Source organism: Silurus aristotelis, assembly GCF_946808225.1.
Source record: "Silurus aristotelis genome assembly, chromosome: 4".
Lineage (NCBI taxonomy): Eukaryota > Metazoa > Chordata > Actinopteri > Siluriformes > Siluridae > Silurus > Silurus aristotelis.
The window spans coordinates 23,444,287-23,466,022 of NC_139577.1; the positions used below are offsets into that span (position 1 = coordinate 23,444,287).

The 21,736-nt window shown below is 36.6% G+C and overlaps 1 protein-coding gene across 3 annotated transcripts in view; it reads left to right on the top strand.

Moving 5' to 3' along the window:
• adgra1b (adhesion G protein-coupled receptor A1b) overlaps nt 1-21,736 on the top strand; it is a 201,138-nt gene that overhangs the window by 14,364 nt on the left and 165,038 nt on the right. For 2 of the 3 annotated variants that reach the window (XM_083538295.1, XM_083538297.1), the window contains exon 2: nt 6,047-6,118. The exons of the other annotated variant lie outside the window; for it this stretch is intronic. In XM_083538295.1, coding sequence (XP_083394421.1) covers nt 6,047-6,118 — 72 coding nt within the window. The remainder of the gene's footprint in view (nt 1-6,046; nt 6,119-21,736) is intronic. 3 annotated transcript variants of the gene reach the window in all.

Consider the following 21,736-nt stretch of genomic DNA (forward strand, 5'->3'; position numbering starts at 1 on the left):
AGAAGCAGATCAGTACTTTTAATGTATGATGAGCAGTTGCAAACTCTTTCCACTTCACTCTTTTTAACCGAATTCTGAATTGGAGTGAAATCGATACTTTCATATTGACCTTTTTCAGCTTCACACTGAATAATTAAAGATTCATGACATTCACTCTGTCTTTATATTATGAATATATCAAATATACACACAGACTCATAAGACCTTGGCCATACTGATATTATACAGGCTTAAAAATTACACACTACATTTATGCGATTTAAGTAGGACAGAAAAGAACTGAATAAATTAGCCTAGGTTGTTGTGGGAAAAAGCCAAATATAGTCAAAGAAATGTAGTCAAAGAAATAACGAGCATTGAGAACAGAGCCGGTGCTAAATGCACTAGCCTTTGACATGAGGATGCTTAAGGGGTCTTGTTCATGCCCAGTAGTGGTAGTTTGAAGTTCAGATCAAAGCACTGCCAAACTACTGTTAAGCAATGCCCTGTAACCCATGGTAAAAACTCAGGATGTGGAAAAGGAAACCATTTTGGTGTACTGCACAGTACATGATTATAATGCTTTCCTGGTGCATTGTAAGTGATAATTGTAAGTTGTAATGACACCATTTGCCCCTTTGACACATTTCAAGAAAAAAAAACAAAAAACCATAAAAAGCTACTTTAACATTTACAGGCCTAAGTGGCTAAATTTAATGTTCTACTGTAGCAAACTTTGAGCTTGTTTTGTGGCTTACAGATGTTAGAGATGGGGAAATACAAGTTATAGTCTTGCTTTGAACACAGCATGAGATCAATAAATTGCCCCTACATGTGAGTGAGTAGGGTGTTGTGTTTGTACAGTCATGGACAATTCTATCAGGAAATGCAACACTTCTATCTGAAAATTGTTCCAATTGCAAATGTTTTGGTATTCACGTACTTATTGTTTTTGTTTGCACTGCAACAACACAAAGAAAAACAGAGAAGAAAAATCAAACTTGATAAGATTCCACACAGAACCCAAAAATGGACTGGGCAAAATTATTGACACCTTGTCAAAATTGTAAGAAATAATTGCTTTTCAAGCATGTAATGCTCCTGTAATTTGTACTGTATTTAGACACACCTGTGCAAGTAACGGTTGTGGGCAATCACACTTGCAACCAGTTAAAATGGAGAAAAGTTTATTCAACCTTTGTGTTATGTATTACACTGAGCATGAAGAAAATAAAAAAGTGTTGTTTGTGGATTTGAGAGAAGAAATTGTGGAAAAACATGGACAATCTCAAGGCTACAAGTCCATCTCCAAAAATCGTAATGTTCCCGTGTCTACTGTGCGCAATATCATCAAGAGGTTTACAGCTCATGTCACTGTAGCTGACCTCTCTGAACGTGGACGGATCTGCAGACACAGGGGACAATCTGAATAAAATGGTAGGAGACCCAGGAGGACACCACTGCTGACAGAAAGGCATAAAAAAGCAAGACTGGAGTTTGCCCTACTTATGTTACAAAACCACAATCTTTCTCTGAGAATGTACAGTACTGACAAAAGTAGAGCTTTTTGGTAAAGGACATCATGGCACTGTTTACAGAAAAAGAAATTAGGCCTTTAAAGAAAAGAAGACAGCCTCTACATTCAAAAATGGTGGAGGTTCAAAGATGTTTTGGGGTTGCTTTGCTGTTTCTGGCACTGGATGCCTTGACTGTGTGAATGGTATTATTAAATCTGTTGATTACCAAAGAATTTTGCGGCGCAACGTAGTGGCCAGTGTCAGAAAGCTGCGTCTCCACCAGAGGTCATTGGTCTTCCAGCAGGACAATGACCTGAAACAAACTTTAAAAAGCACTCAGAATTAGTTACAATAAAGCACTGGAGAGTTCTGAAATGGCCAGCAATGACTCCAGATCTGACTCCCATAGAACACCTGTGGAGAGATGTCAAAACAGCAGTTGGGTGGAAGGCATCCTTCAAATATGAATGACCTGGAAAAGTTTGCAAAAGAAGAGTGGTAAATTCCAGTAAAGAGGTGTAGAAACTCATTATTGGTTAAAAGCTATTGATTTCAGTATTTCTTTTTCAAAGGGGGTGCTACCAAATATAAAGTTAAGGGTGCCAAAAAATTTCCAGTGCATTTTTTAGGTTCTGTGTGGAATTGTATCAGATTTGACTCTTCTTCTCTGTTATTTTTGTGTTGTTTCAATGCAAACAAAAAAATAAACATGTGAGTACCAAAACATTTGCAACTGCAACAATTTTCTGAGAGAAGCTTTGCATTTTCTGGTAAAAAATTGCATAGGTGATGAATGGGTAACATTATTTCATATGTGCGCTCTTAATTAGTTTTTAATTCACCTCTAACCTGTGTTTGTGTCTTTCTTTATACAAAGCTGATCTGGGCTTCCTAACTGTAAATGAGCAAAACAGTGCATTGGGATAAACAGTGCAATATGCACAAAACAGTGTATTGCATTGGGAGGGTGCTACCTGAGGAGGCCCTGAATTATTAGTTAAGACTACATAGAGCTCCTGATGAGGTGTTGCAGGAAAACATGAGTCAAGCAGTAACCTTCTTGAGCCAGCATGGGTTACAGGACACCAGTGCCTGAAGGCATGTGCATGTTTTTTATTTGTATAGTCTAAAGCAAAAGAAATCGAGAAACAAGAATACAAATTATAAAAAAGGAAATCGAACAAAATTTTTAAAAAGCAGGAATGGACACTGCAGTGCACCATTCAAATGTATTCACACTTAAAGGCAATACAGCATTGCCAGTCCTTTTTTGAAGTTGGAAGAAACTGGAGAACCTGGTACAAAAACAGTCTACATAGACAATAACCAGAGTTAATGATCAAACTCTGGAGCACTGAAGTAGCAACCCTACCTGCTGCATCCAACTTCCTGTCCTTTATTGTTTATAATTATATATTATAAAGTAATAATAAGGTAATGTGTCAATTGGAGTGAAATGCCCTTATAAAATGCATTCCTAGAAAATGCAAAGTAGAGAAAATTCTAGCCAACAGGCATGTATTACTCATTTTACATTTATTGCATTTGGCAGACATCCTTATCCAAAGCGACTTACAATTATCTCATGGGCAGTTAATGTTTGAGGGCCTTAATCAAGGCCCAGAGATTGCAGCTTGGGGGTGCTGAGATTTTAACTCATGGCCTTCCAGTCAGATGTTTTAACCACTGAGCTGCCACAGCAAGTGTCCTTTATGGTCTATCTCACTTTGTTTTTCCACCTTCCAGAACATACTTGATATCTTGTGAATCTTGCTACCGCATGCCCAATGGCCTTAGGATAGGCTCTGGATCAATTGTGATTCTTGATTATGATAAAATATTTGGTGAAGATGAATAAATGAATAAAAAAATGAGTCAATGGATCATTGAATGGCTCTAGTAAATATGATGGTACATGTTTGCCTAAAGGAACATAGAGTAGTTGAATTACAGTTTCATAATAAGGTAATATGGTGGACTGGAAAGGATTTGAAAACCTCTGACCTAAGGTTTTATCTTCTTTCAGACAGATTTTCTTCAAGTTCAAGCATGCAAAAATATGGGTATGAAGTCAGACAGCAGAAAACCCTCAGAGAGAAGATCACTGCCCTTTACATTACAGGTGCAGTGCTATAATTTTACTTCACTCACTTTCTTTTTCCCTAAAGAGTTCTTTTTTGGAGCTTTATCTACCAAGTCAAAAGTACATCATAAAGCACATCTGGAGAGTTTATTGTTTGCTGCTTTTTCTTCTTTATGTTATTTTCTGTTTATTCTCTCTGGAGTGCTCAGGAGTAGAGGTGAACTACCTTGAACAGATTTGCCCTTGTTTACTCCTGTGTCTTTAATAGACCACATGTGGACCTGGCCTGTTTATTTGCTTTTTTACAAATGTGTAAGAGGTTCCGCATTGGAATTTATAATCTTTATTCTGTGCAACACATACAATGCATGGTCAGCTGCTTCCCTAGAGCCATGCCTGACCTTGGGAGAAGATGAAGGGAGGAGGATGAAGGAGCGGGCTCAGTGTCAGTGTGTATGGTAGAGATGCCATTTTTGTTCACATAGTGCATGTAAAGTAGGCTCGCTCTCTTTCACACACATACACACACACACACACACACACACACACACACACTGTTACACACATTCATACAGTGTAATGCATGCTAGCATGCTTGAGTGAGCAGCACATCAGGAGACAGTATGATAAAATGCTTTACCTCTGTGATCAATATTCCTGCTCATGCTGATGTCCAAAAATGCAATTGTTCACCATGCTGCTGAAATAATGAGCACAAGGGCGAGGGACTAAGCATGACATTTATCACACTTTAATGCCTTCTTTCTGTCTGTCCTTCAGTTTTTCCATCTGTCATTCTCTCCATGTCTCAGAAGGCAGTAGCCAGTCTTAGATTTAGCCAGAAGACCTGGACCTTCCTTTTGTCTATCTTTCTGTCAACTTTTATTTTTTAGACAGCCGTTACTAATAGAAATAGATATTAGTATTCCTCTTCAAAAAATTTAAGGAAGTTATGGTAATTGCCTCAGTAAACAGAATTAACTGATATCTGGCATTTTGCTCCTGCAGACAGACTTGTGTGTGAATAAACATAGAGTTCATAGAGCATAGAGCTTGATTTTTCTTAGGTAAGATCTTTAACTGTCAGTACAGTTAAATCCTGCATTGAGCAAATGATTTGGATTATGTGTTTTTTTATACTATGTAATTGTTACAGAATTTAGCTGCCAAATGACAGAGGGGAGCTGGCTGTTGGTGGGATTTGGGGCGTGACCAAATTGTGAAGACAAATAAGAAACATAGAAAAAAAAAAAGATGTTTCCTTATTTTTAAGATTAATAATGGAACTCAGAATAAGTATGATTTAACTCAGTTCTTCATGTTTGTTTTTTAGAGCAACACTACAGTTTTAGTGATGCATACACAGAATCTTGTGATACAAATCATGTAGCATTTCAATGTCTAATTGTCACAGTATGATATTGATTATTTTCTACAGCTGCAGATCCTTTTTTTTGCTCTTTTGCTCATGAGTTTATAACCCAAGCTTTCAAGCTTTTGACTTAACAACAAGTTTGAAAGTGATAACAAAGGAAATCTGGAAACAAAAGAAATTAAAACAAATAAAAAAAGGAACACACATGGAATAGAATGTCGGTCCACTACTGTGCACCAGAGTACAAATTCAAATTCACCATAGACCACATTTAGAGAGTGTAATGTTAACTCAGCAGAGTTGGTCAAAAACAGTGATTTAGTCTGTTATTTTCTCAGAGGGAGAAAAAAGTGGCCAATCCAGATGGAAGTCAAATCATAGAGTAGCACTTTCAAGTGATGGAATTACTCCTGGCCAACATATAAAATTTTTCCCATCAGAAAAGGACAAAAGGTGTATATTTAGGGCTAAATCAAGACAGCAAAGACTGGCCAAAAGTAAACTACAACCATGTCTGTAGTCAGTTAATTGGCTCACCACTGTGACACACCATGTATTCAGGAAAAAATGTTGTTTTAAATTTTAACAGTGTGTGTGAGTCAGAGTAAATCCATCAGTGTAACTACATTTTCTATATTGAGGTAGGTGGTGGCCACTTTTGAATCAGGTAGCTTGTAAACGGGAAGAGTATTGCATCACCCAGGTAATAGAGACAAACTGCACATAGTTTTGTTCTCCGAACGTCACGTTTAACCATGATCGATGAGCACAGAAAATTAAACATGTACCTTAATTTAACTTTTTGGGGAAAAAAAAGTGATTTAAGTAGTATGCAGAGGTGTATTTTTGTGCAGGATGTTTTCATCTGAGGTATCTTACATTATATTGCAATTAATAGCAATAAATTCTCGAAAAAGCAGTGCCTCAGACATTTATACCATGTTCAGAAATCCATATTAATATCTCTTCTGGTGGAAAAATGGCAGTTTAAGAGATTAATCGCAGTGTGGCTGAAAAAAAAGAATGACATGATCATGTTTTATTTATGAATTTTTATGATTTAGCTGATGCTCATTTTCTCTTTCCCTTCAGGATCCTCAGAAATAACAAAATCTCAACGGTGAAAAACGCCTCGTTCTTCGGCTTACGCTCTCTAGAGAGACTGTAAGTACATTTAACCTTTTCATGAGCATTAATAGCATTTTCAGCATGCTACAGAAGTGTTGACACATAGTCTGCACAGTACCACTTGTCTATAGCTCAGACGAGTTCCATTTAGTTAGACGTGATTGGTTCTAATAGCTGGCTTATTATTCTTTTGAATCTTAAAGTTTCAGGTCCATGTTGAAGTCCCTGGAATAAACTTTCTGTGTTTTTCTCTCCATGTTGAAGTCCGTCGGAGCTAAGCACTTGGTACCGATTCCAAAACGATGCATATTTAATCTGCGTGTCAATCAATAGGATTAGGCTGCCAGCTCCACAGGCCATGTAATGTTTGCTGGCAGGCTGTAGATGAATTTTTCACAATAGATCAAGTAATGAGCAGCTCACAGACCAGGAGCATGTGTGGCCCTATTGATTACTCCCCCTACCTTGATTTTAATTAAGCTCCATCACCCAGACGGCCACCTTGACATTCTAAAGAGCCTTTTCACAGCAGCTATTCACGTTTTACTGACAGGCCACTTCGTTGCAGATTGCCACCAACTGTGAAACCCAACAAAAATAATGAGAATAGCACATGCAAAGGGCATCGTGTGATATTTTGCTTTGGTTTGAATGCCAAACACAAACATGAAGAACTGTGAGAGACTAGCATGCTTATAGTAAGAGAGTGTTGCAGAGCGGGGGCTAATGTGGGATATCACGTCAACACTTCATATTTAGTCAAACACTTGGCTCTGTTGTTTTTTTTTCACTTCACAGAAACCTCCGATTTTTCTTTTATAGACATAGTAGTTTTAGCCAAGCAGCAGAGTTTTTAAGCAGCTCACAACTTCTTATAGCCTTAATGTAAATAAGAATGTTTTCCCAAAAACTGGAAACTAGGTTAATTGGAAATTATTAACACTCAGGTATTATCTGCCTACTCTGCATTTTACTACCAGCACATAATCTAACTAAATGCTAGTTAAAATAGGCCAAATGGAATTGTACTTGCACTTGCATTCTTTGAATATTGGTAAGACACTACAGGTGGATAGCGTCATGTTTTAAAACAATACATATAACAATCAATCTATGGCAGCATAGAGGAACATGGAGATTATCTCTTCACCTTCAGCATAGCAAAAGTTTAAATATTATGACTGAATAATATGGATTATTACTGGATTATTATTGGGTATAAAGTATTGGGTCATTTTGTCTCATAAATTTCATAATAATGATTTACAAAGTATTATAGGTAATAACAGACAAATTATTGTATTTTATTTCTGCTTGTCTGTTATTAAATGCTAAAAGCTGAATTAACCAGAAACCAGAAAGCAACCAGAAAGAAAATAAAGCACAAGTTATTAAACATTTTATTTTGCTAAAAATATTATTTGTTTTTGATTTTTTTTTAACTATGGTTCTCAAAACAAGCTGCAGTAAATAATATTAATAATAATAATAATAATAATAATAATAATAATAATAATAAAATATTTTACGATCAGTATTTACATCCAATAGTGTTGATTGTCAGTGTATATGGCTATGGAAAGCTAAAAAATTTGTACTTGTAGACTTTGGATCAATATTTCTATTACCATGTGTTTGGCAAGGATTCTGTACAAGGTTGATAGTATTGGTTAATATTTATTTTGTCATATACAATTATTCTATTATAGTTTCAGCTCTAACATAGCCTATTATTTTTCCACATTCTGCATTTTTTTCCTATTAGCATCTGGCAGTGATAGAAAGTTCTCATACCCTTTATCATTACACCTTGCATAATCAAACATTTCATGTGCAGTCAGATTAAAGTTCATCTTAAATACTATAGCATGGCCTTCCTGGTTCACCTAGAAGTTGCTGCTTTATGTACTCTCATGTACCCTCATGTACTTCCATGTACTAGCTGCCATAGTCTGTCAGAGTCTGTCTACACCAGCATCATGCGTTTGTTTTAGGGAAAATGCCACTGCAGGCTGCTGCATCTGTCAGTAGGGGGCGTACCACTGTGGATAAGACATACTATTTCTGTGTAGAATTTAAAGAGTATCACATGTAGACTGTATGGTTTGCATTAATGTCCTAAAACAGTATTTTATCACACCAGGCTTAATTTGTGGCATTTGAGCATGTTTAAAAGCCAATCCAAAATATATCATTAGTCTCACCCCAACCCCCCCCCCCCCCTTGCTGATAAACTGATAAGTATCTTTGATCATCTAATCATCTAATAAATAATGTGCTATCTCTTCAGTATGCATGCTTTAGTCACATGAATTAAGCTTATTATTTGTTAATTAAAACTATATATTTTATTCACTGTGCAGCTCAGCATCAACTCTGCACATTTTCCTTTTTTTCTATAGCTCCAAACGCTATAGTCTAATACCTAACAGATTAGAGTATTTTTTGTAAGTTGTTCATACGAACCTGTTTTACTTTACTACATTACAGAAATTCACTGAAACTGAAAACTATTTAGTGAGTTTAAAAAGCATATACACTCATCATGGACTTTATTAGGAAGATCTAAATACCTGCATGTACATGCATTTGTCCAAAAAGGTGATCTTATAATAGCAGCAAAAAGCATTAGACTTCCTTGCTGTTTGAAATCTGGTGAGTCCTCCCTGAGCTCTCTCAGTAACAAGGCATTTCTTCCTGTAGAACTGTTTTTTTTTTTTCTTAAATGTATAATTTGTTTTACATGTATAGACTGTTGCAGGTCAAAATCCCAGGTCATTAGTAGCAGTTTTCTGGAAAACTTAAACCATATCTGGCATCAACAACCAGGACATGGTCAAAGCCACTAAAATCACATTTTCCCCAGTATGATGTTTTATGTGTCACTGAAATAGAGTTCTTGACCTGTATTGGTATCATTTTTTGCAGTGTGATGGTACCACCAGCTTAGTTGTTTCTCTAATATTTGTAGAAATAAACACGTTCCTAATAAAGTTGTTGGTGAGCGGTACTGATGAGGCTAGCATTTTACTGAACGGCTCCTCATTAAAAATAGTATCTGGGTAGTAATTTAGGCTTAATCGTTTGTTTAGTACTATATCAATTACTGTCTTTACTACCCTAATATAAGCATTCCAAAAGCCATATTTTAAACCACGTCTCAAATATTGTGATGTTGATATAATTAACTTTAGAAGGCACACCCTGCTGATGTGATTCCTTGTGAAGGAAACAGTTGCACATAAGGACAAATGGCTTGCAGCTTTGAGCTTTTGCAGCTTGGCCTATGACCGAGAGAAAGCCGAGAGGTCTCCGACTGGGATTTGGCTTCGGCTCTGAGTCTGATAAAAGGGATGTTTACCAAGCACACATCCAAAGACATGATCATGGAACACTGCCAGTCTGGAGGTCAAAAGCATAGCTGCAATAGCTACAAGAGTGTCTGAATGTTTGGTGTTCACTGCTCTGCTCTGTAATTTGAAAACTCTTAAGATGAGTTTCCGTACTACTCTAATGTACATTGGTAATTTTGGGGTAAATCTGAATACTAAAATGTCTGCAACAATCTTCCCAACTGTGCTAATGGAAGTAGGTTTTTATCATTATTATTATTATTATTATTATTATTATTATTATTATTATTATTATTTTTATTATTATTTTCAGGAAGATTCGGAAGAAACTCAGTTCTGTATTCATGCATTCATAATTGAACACTGTATTCTGACCTTTACAATTCAAGTGGTCAATCAGACCCATTGCCACAGGGGTATACATTCAAGCCCCTAGCCATGCAGTCTGTATTTACAAGGTTTTGGGGAAAAAATGGTTTTAAAAAAGAAATTTAAGCCTAACATTGGATGGAGTGGTGTGAAACCTGATGCCACTGGTCTCTGGAGCGGTGGAAACGTGTTCTGTGGAGTGGTTAATCATGCTTCTCTGTTTGGCACTCTGATGGGCTAGTTTTGGTTTGGCAGATACCAGAATAACGTTACCTGCCTGAGTGTATTGTACCACGTGTTGGTAGAGGAGGGACAATAGTATGGGGCTGTTCTTCAGAGTTTGGGCTTTTGTACCATTACAGTATCCGATATAACAGATAAAATTACCATTATAAATATTAAAAACATTACAAGTTCTGTTAGGGGTTCTGTTGTTTTTTTTTTAAGTCCCCAGACCTCTCCACACTCTTACAGGAACCTGTGTGTGCTATCTGAATGTCCATACTGTTTCATCATTCATCACTTGGAACTTCTGTATTTTGACCATTCAGGCACTTGAATGTAAATTACTCATGATAAGTGAAGTGCCATTCTCTCTGAGTGGGCGTCGCTCTGGGACTGTATCGGGATTCTTTGTTCTGCATCAGCTATTCTTCTCCATCTTTAGGAGTCAGTCAATGAGACTTCCTCCAGAAGAGTTCCCTTGTTGTTTTCACTAAAGTGGTGTCATTTATCTCTCCTTCTTAAATACCCTGTCTCCTTGAAAACAATTGATGAATAGTTTGGTGAATTGTTTAGAGAGATTTCAGTGCTCTTTTTGTGGGTGACAAAAATACACTTGAAAAATGGGTTGTCTGGAAGTTCTGGATCTATCAGATGTGTGAATGAATATTACTGAGTCTATGCCACCTAAAATACCACTTAAGCTGTTATGTGGGCCAAAGGCTAAATGATAGGACCGAAACATTATGGGAAAAACTAATTTCCATGACAAAAAAGCCTTTTTTAATTGTTTAAGCCATAAATCATTCTCCCACACTCTTTAAACAGACACAGAAAACATTTGCAAGAATATAGCAGGATGAATTTTATTTAAATTCGTAGAAATATCACATATATAGTAAGTACTGTACAGTACAGTACTGTAGCATAGTATATGAATAGTTTCTCTGCTTGTTTATTAGTTGAAGACCAAAAAAAGGGGCTGAGTTAAAGATACACATCACTGCATTCTTAATTTTCATTGGCTAAATTTGGTGACGTATGTCTTCAACTCCACCCTTTTTTTTTTTACTTTAGAGGATACTACAACCAATAAATAAGCGGAAACCTACGGTTTCTTGTAATGCTACTTATTTCTTATGATTTTCAGCATCTGCGCACAACGCTTTCATAAACAACACAATGTGTCCTTTGTCCCGGGGAAAATATATGATACACTGTACAGTATTTTAGGTAATACTTTTATAATAATAGTTAATACCACAATAATACTTTTACTTTGCGATAAATCAAAGGGACGACTGTATTTTTTCTATTTTTCCTTATAGCAATGTACATGAAATCTATGGCCTAAAGACAGTAAGACTAATCTGGCTAGTGAGTACATGGTCAAAGATGTTCGCAGTTCTACCCTTGCTGTAACATAGGACAAATAATAAAGCCACTATGTAGCCCACTCGTAGATGCTCCAATGTGATTCCCAGTCCTATGTTTTAAGTACACAGAAATAAAATGAAAAAATGGCAAACAAAACAATCCGTAGTACGGTGAGCTTAAAAGTTACACTGCATGGCCAAAAGTATTTGGACGAATGTTAATTACCCCAAATGTTCCACGGCTATATGTCTCTGTATGCCTCTGTATAAGCATGTTACTGATTCCAAAAAGATTATCTGCCATTAATGCATGGTAAATAATCCAAAATGTATGGTAAAGTGATCATTAGCTTAGATTGGGTTAATAGCATTGCTCAATGTGAAGTGCATTAATCAAAAACAAGAGAGCCTTCATTTTTATAGGAAGTACTGTTTTTGTTTGTTTAGAACATATTGTTTTAAAACAGAAATAAAAGATTGCTTTTGCATAGAAATTTCTCCACTAAGCACAAAAAAGGATGGGAACAATTTTCTTTAGAATCATTGGTAATATGTCACTGACAAGGCAAGGTTAAAGATGTAATTTTATAGGATGGTGTATGACTGGAAAAAGTAAGGACTGGCCTTCCCTACTGCTCACACTCCAGCTCTCTGCACATGTCTCTCAGGACTAATTCATCTCTCCCCCTGTCCTCTGACTACGAAAAAGAGAGAAAGGGGGTGGGGGTGGGAGGTGGGTAAGTGTAGAAACAAGCCTATCGTTTCACTTTCAGATCTTAAGTCATGGCATTTATATTTGTTTACCCTTATGACCCGGATGACCTCATTCCTCTAAAATGTTTTGCGCAATTTCCAATAATTTTAACTGCATGCAGACAAAAGGATTCCATCATTATTATAAAAAGCATACAGTAAATCAGCTAGTAATGAGATTCCTACTGGGTTGGGAAAAAATATCTACACAGATGTTTTACTTGGAAGATTTTTTTTTTTTTTTAACTGTGATGTGAATGTGGTTTACGTAGTGCACAAGTTCTGCTTAATTATACGTGAAATAATTTTATACTCACCGGCCACTCTAATAGGAACTATTATTCAATCAGTCTCTCATGACCTCTTGGAGGCAGTGAAATGCAAAAAATCATTCTGATCCAGATCAAGAACTACTGTTAATTAAACATCTCTAAATCAGTTAATCAATTTTATACACCATGATGCGAAAAACAACAACAAAAAAACTTCACCTGCCCTTTCCCTAACCTACTTTACTTTTGCAGATAGTCCACTCCGATTTTTGTTCTTAGCTGACAGAAATGGGACCCTCTGCCTCAAGTGTCAATGCATTTTAAGATGCTTTTCTGCTTACAGCAAATAGAAAGAGTGCTTATTTGGGTTACAGTAACCTTCATGTCAGTTTAAACTCTCTGCTAACTTGTGAAAAACCTTTTATTCTGAGAATGTTTTTAGTTTTTTTCACCCTTCTGTGCAAACTCCAGAGCAGATGTTCTCAAACGTTTTCCTATGACGGACCAAAAATCTACTAGATTGAGAACCATTGGCCAAAAGTAAATTTCATTAAAGTAAATGTTTTCACTGCCATTTATTAAGAAAGCAAGTACACCATTTAAATTTTACATAATATTGCATTATCTCAAAATATCAGACAAATTCGTTTTGTCTTTGTGCCACTGCTTTTATGTTTTCACAATTAGCTGTATGTTGAGAGCCACAAAGCATGCTGCATCTGCACCTTAAAGTATTCATGTATAATAAAGTTACATTAATTTATATTCTCTACATTTGATCAACTTTTGCAGCTTTAAAATGAAACAGAAAAATTGTTATGCTAAGTTAAAAATGAAGATCAGTGGCAGTGGCATTTTTTCCCCACAATTTTTCACATCTCATATATAGCATGGGGCCCAAGTTTGGGCATCTTTGCTATATATGGGATGTTGTTTGTGAAAATTCCAGGATCTCAAGAGGCACAAACATCCATTCTGCAGTAAACATCAATAAAATCACAATATTCACAGGTTTCATGTGAAAGTTATCAGAAGCTCAAGATCTGCATCTGCATGATTTTATGCACCGAATTGCTGCCACAAGAGTGATGATTGGATAACTTTTTTTTAATAAAAAATATAATTGTAATATAAAAGGATGTATCAGGTGATATATTAAGCAGACTTTTTTTTTTTTTTTTAAAGAAAGTGAATAGGAAGGTAGAAATTATGAGATCACTATCCAGCAAAACTGGATACTAGAAAATCCGTGTTTCGAGAAAAAGAAAGGATTGTTTATCAAAACACAAAAGGGCCTTAATGCTAATACCTGAGCTACAATATTTCCATAATAACAAGATTTTTGTTGTAATGCAACATTGTATGTAAATTCTTTATTTTTTTTTTTCATTTGTTTACAGAATAACGTAAATATTCTCACATTCCAATATTCGCCCAAAAAAAGTACTTTTAGAATATGTGGACTTGTCCCTTGTCTCTCTTATAGCTGACTATTCATTAAGTTTAAAACATCATGCTTATTTTTGTACCAGCACATCGGCAAATCCGAAAAAGCATGTCAGTTCCTGGCATCAGAGGCAGAGGTCACATTCTCAGTATAGGGCTGTAGACCATCTGATTAATTAGCAAAAGGGAACTGAATTTACAATTCTGGATGCAGCATTGTAATCCTCATGTACAATTATGACAACTAGATATTCACTAATATGACTCATAATAACAACTAAACAAATGTACTCTGCATTATTAAAGTTTGAAGCAATGACTTTCCATAATTATTTTTCAATTAAGCGGCAGCTTCTAATAACCTGAACATACGGTTATTTAATTTGATATATTTTCACACTGAAACAAATGAAAAAAAAAGCATAAAACATTTACAGTGCAAAACAGTAAATTTTTTTTTTTATTAAATACAATATCAACAATATCTACTATATCTATTGTTGGGGTCAAAAATACACTGATTGATGAATAAAGGTTGATTAAAATAAAATAAAAAATAATCCGCCTGTAAAGCTTAAGATTGTTAAAATTAAGTTGCAAAAACAATTTCTGGACTGTTCCTCTTTGAAAGCTGTTTGATGCAGGTAAAAAAAACTATAAACCTACAAACCAGGGACGATCACATGATTCACCAAGGCACATGAAGCCAGTTTAGAGGAAAAACGGCGATGCCCGTGTTTGACGCTGTCACTCATTTGTTCAGTTTATAAATCCGACTAGAGTGGGTAACAAAATAAAAAATCTATGTAAGTCTATGAAAACTCTCCCCTATCTGACGTAATGTCTTGTGCCCTCTGACAAATCTCTGGTCCAGTGATCTGCCTTCAGCTTAATAATAATAATAAAAAAAATGATTCGATAAGTCACAACAAGAGCAACTGCTACAGAGGTCCCACTGGTTTATTTTGTAGAAAAAGAAACTTTCTGAAATATTGGCAGAGTTTACACACATTTATCTGCATGACTACAGAGCACTGAGCTTTAAATCCTGAAATACTTTGCTGGGTGCATCTGGGCCTCTGTCCATCAGTTGATGACCTCTGCCTTGAAGCTTGTACGTAGAATCCTACAAAAAATTATTTTCTTATGAGAAAAAGTTACAAATAGAACCCGTTACTGGAAGCTACAAACTTTCTGTACACTTACTGTCCATAATACATCAAAAAGATAAGTCTAGAAAAGTGGTTAAAAGGAATACACAGGGTTTAATAAGCTTAGCAATACTGAACAACTATTCTAAACATATATTACCACGGATATTATTGTGCTGAATTAAGCTGAACAGGCTTTCTCTTTTAACCAGTTCAACGTTCAATTTCTTGTCTTCACCCCGAACCTAACACATGTGGTCTTTCATCAGAATCTGATCTCTTTAAATAAAACCTGCACTGAGATTTTGCAATTTTGGCATCGCTTCTGCTTGTGGTTTCAGGTGGATGATTTTCTTTATTTGTGCCTGCCTGTCGGCATTTATTCTCAAAAAGCACACATGACATGTCTTGGGTATTTTCACGTCTTATGCTCTGTGAAGTAAAAAAGAAATCCTTCCCACGTAAGAGATATGAATTGCAATTGTCAGAAAATTATTATGCGCCAACCATGTTCGGGATGAAGTGTGATGTATGGAGCATTCTACCTGTCACTGGTGTTGCTCTTAGCTCCGAATTAGAGCATTTTGGCATGCTGAGTGGTGCTTTCGTAGGCAAGTGGCTGGTGCTTGTGATCATAAATCGTAATGTGCATGGCGTGAGGTTTAAACCCTTATACACAGCATGCACAACTAAGAGAGCTTTGTAATGTCTGGCTCATGTCTAGGAAGGAAACAGGAAGGGGAAGCAGTATTTCAGACAGTGATGTCATCAGAGACACCTAAGTGACATTGTTACATAGGCAGGTTTCCGAGTTTAGAGTGATGGCTAAAGCCAGTGTTGTGTGTGTGTGTGTGTGTGTGTGTGTGTGTGTGTGTGTGTGTGTGTGTGTGTGTGTGTGTGTGTGTGTGTGTGTGTGTGTGTGTGTGTATGTGTGTGTATGACTGTTTCATTCTCAGATTTCTGGATTGTTCAAAACAGCAGTCTATAGCTACTGTAAATTAGTGCCATGAAAACATTTCCTCTGTGTGTGTGTGTGTGTGTGTGTGTGTGTGTGTGTGTGTGTGTGTGTGTGTGTGTGTGTGTTTGTGTTTGTTCTTAATTAATTGTTCCCTTAGATAACTAGGTTGCCCAGAAAATGCATCATTACCACTATCTCAGCACTCTACACAATAAAAGTGTTGTTTGTTTTGAACTTGAATTTCTTCCAAGTGGGAAGTACTTACAATTTTAGATTTTTTTCTTCAGATGGTCACTTTATTTTTTGTGCACTCAGAGTCTAACTGTTAATTGAGCTTTCAGTCCAAAGCGTCTGTTCACTTTACTTTGTTTTTATTAATGTCAGAGAAATGTCCTCTCCGACAATGACACTTTTTAGATAGTAATTAGATTAATCCTCAACCAACCTCCGAAAACTGCCTAATAGATCATTTGTTTTTGTATCCAGTTGTGGGAATCGTTTCTGCGATATGACTTAATGTTGACACAAGCGTCCTGGGTTTAGTGGAAACAGTATTTGTTGTTAATTAGAGAAGTCTTTTCCTACCCTCCATCTTCAATCCTAAGACCTTCACCCTCCTACGGTGAAGATGTCTTCTCAGTGACCTCCTCTGGCAGGGTAATACAAAACTTTTCTTTAGTAACCACACACACACACACACACACACACACACACACACACACACACACACACACACACACACACACACACATATACACACACACACACACACACACACACACGTCTATTATTTTTTCCACCTACTCATATACTTTGTCTTTCTAGCATTTTTCAACAAGGCCTCTGTTTGTGTGTGTGTGTGTGTGTGTGTGTGTGTGTGTGTGTGTGTGTGTGTGTGTGTGTGTGTGTGTGTGTGTGTGTGTGAGTGTGTGAGTGTGAGTGTGAGTGTGTGACCATTAGGCCATAAATCTCCACATTAATGTCACACTGAGCGCGGGTGGTGTAGCAGCTTGGCTGGCTGAGCACACATGGGGAGTTACACACACACACACACACACACACACACACACACACACACACACACACACACACACACACACACTGTGAGGGTGGAAGCTAATTGGGTGCAACTGCTGGTGATATATTAACTGCAACTGTTAAAGTTTGTCAGGAGTTTAACACCAGACACAGACACTGTATAGACTGCTGTGGAGAAAGTATAAATGTCAAACAGAGTTTAATGGAAGATGCATTGTTTCTGGTGAAATCCCGTTTTGACTTTGACCAGCTTGTTCTTTTACTGCATGAGATGTTTTGGTGTTTACAGCTGGCAAATGCTAAATTGTATTGTTTTAGTGTTATAACAAACTAAGATTACAAACTTAAATTAGAAATGTGGCCTTGAACTTACACTTGAACTTTGACTGACTGGTAACGTCACTTGGATTTTATTAATGGATTCTGATAATGTGTGAATTTTCATATAAAACAATTGAAAAAGTAAAAAAATTGCTTTTACTTTTTTAAAGCTGCTGCGCAGAATCTTTTAATAACTTATAAAAAGATCATTAAAATATATTTTTACATGTGTCTGGGCTGCATTTTCATAACATATTTAAATGTGAGGTGATTGGGTCTTCACTACTAATATTAATAGAATTAACTCCATCATCATTATCATCATCATCATTTGTATCATGCTAACTTGAAAATCCAATGTAAAGGACTGTCATAGGCAACAAGTGCTGAGAAACACCAGTCTCTGTACGTGTGCTTGTCATCAGTACCCACCATCCATCTCTAAAAAAAGTTTCTAAATTGGACACATCAGCTTTAGCCAACATTTAGTATTTGCTAAATTTGGCTAAACGAACTTGGTTGTTACTGAAATAAAAAAAACGAGTGTGTAATGTGAGTGATGATATGATGTACAACCTTTTTCAGATGTCATTAAACCCGCATTAAGAATGTACCATGTCTACAATGAATTCGTTCTGTTTTTGCTTGGTGTGTGAACCGTTTTGATGAAATTCTAACCTTTTATCTGTGAAGCAAAGAGAGAGGTGAGGCAGAGAACAGTCTGCTGTGTGAAAAGCTTTGTAATAAATTGACTTCTGCTTATCAAAAAGAATAATATGAAAGCACAGTGGTATGGGCACAAGCTGGTCTTGATTTAATGCTCTTAAGGCTCTACCCTACCTTGATATTTTTTAAATGAGAAAAAGTTTTACTCTATCTTCTTTTATCATACAATATCTTACCACTACAGACTAACTAGCTGGCTAAGGTTGGCATTTTACTGAGCCTACTAAACCTTCTACTTTCTCTCCAGAATCACATTACATTTCTGCTGCAACCGAAAAAAAAAAAAAAAAAGCAAGTTTGAAAGTATTAAAGCCAACATTAATACAGGGATGAAGTATTGGTTATTGTGAATCACACATTTTCAGATAAGGACAGATCACTCACTTTCTATTTGCATCATCATTAAATGTTTAATTAAAACTATTATTAAATAATTAGATATTGTTAAGTCTTTTGCCCAGCCAGTGTCATATGCAATAATAACATTATCCTGAACCAATATAAAACACAACCACCTGAAAAGTATGTCAATGTTTCAACAAAATATTGGGCTGTTTTTGACTGGTCCTTTTGAATCATTGTTCAGTAATGCAGTGAGATTTGATTTTATAACAATAGTCAATAATGAACAGTAGAAAATAATGGATTTGTTTTTTTTTCCTGAAGTCTTTAATGTATTCAGTGTCTACAATATATCATATTTATATGTTTATTAGGTGGGGTATAGTGGTTCAATAGGTAAGTTCCACCTTGTTCAACAAGTTACCTTGGCCCAGGTTCAAAATGTTTACAAAAATGTAGTTAAAAATGTACTGTATGTTTGTCCCAAATAAATTTCGTGATGAATAATTAGATCTATGTTCTGAATTCCAGATATAAAACACAGCCATCCTAGATTTTCCATCCAGTAAATTTACAAGTTTCAAATATAATATAAATAATAATAAAATGGCTTGGAATAGATGGAGGTCAGCAAACTTTATATGGCACAATTAAAACACACCCAGAAATATTGCTTAGTTTGAATAACAAGGGTGTTATCCAAACTATGCTGGTGTACCCTGTACAACTGTGCTGCTTTTACAATTTTATTTTTTTTCTTTTAATGTTTTAATTCTCTATTTAGATTTACTCAATTAAACCTAATATGAGAGGGACTCTTGTTAGTCAAAGTGTACATTAACCTGAATATTCTGTACGAATTCAAATAAACTATTTTTAAAGTAAAATAATTTTAGAGTTAAACATCATTCACTCAATACTACACTTTAGTGTGCTTTACATTCCTTAGGAAAAAATATTTTCTAGGTATATATTTTTTAGACAGGTAATGGGGAAAAAGGGGTCAGAATCACTTGTGGACACTAAGAAAGTAAATTTTTGAATTAATTGTACTTTATCAGAGTATTTTCATTTTAGGAAACTTTGACTGATTTTATGAAATATTTTCATCTCTCCTTAGTTTGTATGAATACATGTATTTATAAATGTAGGAATAAATTCTTTTGAATTAGAAGCTGTCACAAGGGTTAGGGTTAGGGTTAACCCCACTATTCGTAAGAGAGTTTGCAGGTGTAATCGTGCTGTGTGCAGAAAACTCTTTTCATAAAATGTAAATATTGAACATTAAATTGCATTAATAATTAAAATATACTTTTCATAGGTCAGTACTTCTAGCTTTAAAGCTGAGATTAAAAGCAAGCACTTTATACTTTGGCCCAATTAGAAATGTAAAAGTGTTATTTGTAATTGTATTCAAATATAATAACAGAATATTGCATTCACCACTGCTCATAATTACAGTAAGTTAAGATGTGACTTTATTAACCCAGTCATTAGGGTTGCACAAGTCAGTGCACTCTTAGTGCAGGTCCCAAGAGCGGATAAATGGGGAGGGTTGTGTTAGGAATGGCATTCATAAAACATGGCAAATCAAATATGCGAATCACAAAGATAAATTCCATACCGGATTGGTCAAGGCCCAGTTTACCAACGACCACCACAGGCATTGTTAGCCAACAGATTACCGGTGGAAATTAGGCTGGTTTTGGCCAAAAGAGGAGAAGAAGAGCGAGAAGATGTCAACAGAGACAGTAGGGAAAGGAGAAATGTAGGTGACTGGATGTCAGTGTGATCAATTTAAATGTTGGTACTATGACTGGTAAATGGAGAGAGGTAGCTGATATTATGAAGAGGAGAAAGGTAGATATGTTGTGTGTTTAGGAGACCAAGTGGAAAGGGAGTAAGGCCAAGAACATTGGAGGTGGGTTTAAACTTCTCCATCATAGTGTGGATGGAAAGAGAAATGGTGTAGGGGTGATCCTGAAGGAAGAGTACAGTAAGAGTGTAGTGGAGGTGAAGAGAGTTTCTGATAGGTAATTAATGTAAAGCTGGAAGTTGAAGAGGTGATGATAAATGTGCCTATTGAGTATTGAGTGGTGATTGAGGCAGACTTCAATAGGCATATTGGTGAAAGGAACAGAGATGATAAGGAGGTATGGTCTTAAGAAGAGAAATGTGGAAGGGCAGATGGTGGTAGATTTTGCTTAAAGGAGGGAAATGGCAGTGGTAAAAACTTGATTTAAGAAGAATGAGGAGCATAGAGTGACGTATAAGAGTGGAGGAAGGTGCACACAGATGGACTATATTCTGTGCCGGTGATGCAACTTAAAAGAGATTGGAGACTGTAAGGTGTTGGCAGGGGACAGTGTAGCTAGACAGCATCAGATGGTGGTCTGTAGGATGGTTTTGGAGGTAAAGAAGAATAGGAGGAGAGTAAAGATTGAAAGAAGAATAAGATGGTGGAAACTAAAGGAGGAAGACCGTAGTGTGAGATTCAGGGAGGAGGTCAGACAGGGGCTTGGTGGTGGTGAAGAGGTGCTGGATGATTGGGTAACTGCAGGAGTGATGAGGGAGACAGCTAGAAATGTACTTGGTGTGTCATTTGGGAATAGAAAGGAAAACAAAGAGACGTGGTGGTGGAATGAGTAAGTGCAGGAAAGCATAAGGAGAAAGAGGTTGGCGAAGCAGAAATGAGATAAGAAAAGTAGGCAGGAGTACAAGGAGATGCAGCAACAGGTGTAGAGAGATGAAGCAAAAGCAAATGTAAAGATGGAAAGGAATGGCTATAAACCCTTTTCTGTTTGCAGTGGTGATGGACGGGTTGAAGGACGAGGTCAGACAGGAGTCTCAGTGGACTATGATGATTGCGGATAATATTGTTATTTGTGGTGAGAGTAGGGAGCAGGTTGAGAAGAGCCTGGAGAGGTGGAGGTATGTGCTGGAGAGAAGGGGAATGAAAGTCAGTAGGAGTAAGACAGAGTACATGTGTGTGAATGAGAGGGAGGGCAGTGGAGTGGTGCGGTTGCAGGGAAAAGGAGGGGGAGTTCAGGTACCTGGGGTCAACAGTGGAAAATAATGGAAAGTGTGTTAGAGAAGTGAAAAAAAGTGTGCAGGCAGGGTTATTTGCAAGAGTGAAAGGGAAAGGTTATAGGACTGTGGTGAGACCTGCGATGTTGTATGGTTTAGAGACAGTGGCATTTAATAAAAGACAGCTGAGGCGGAGCTGGAGGTAGCAGAGCTGGAGAGTTTTGGGGCAAGGTGAGGAAGGCGCGATTGAGATGGTTTGGACATGTGCAGAGGAGGGACCTGGGTTTATCGGTAGGAGAA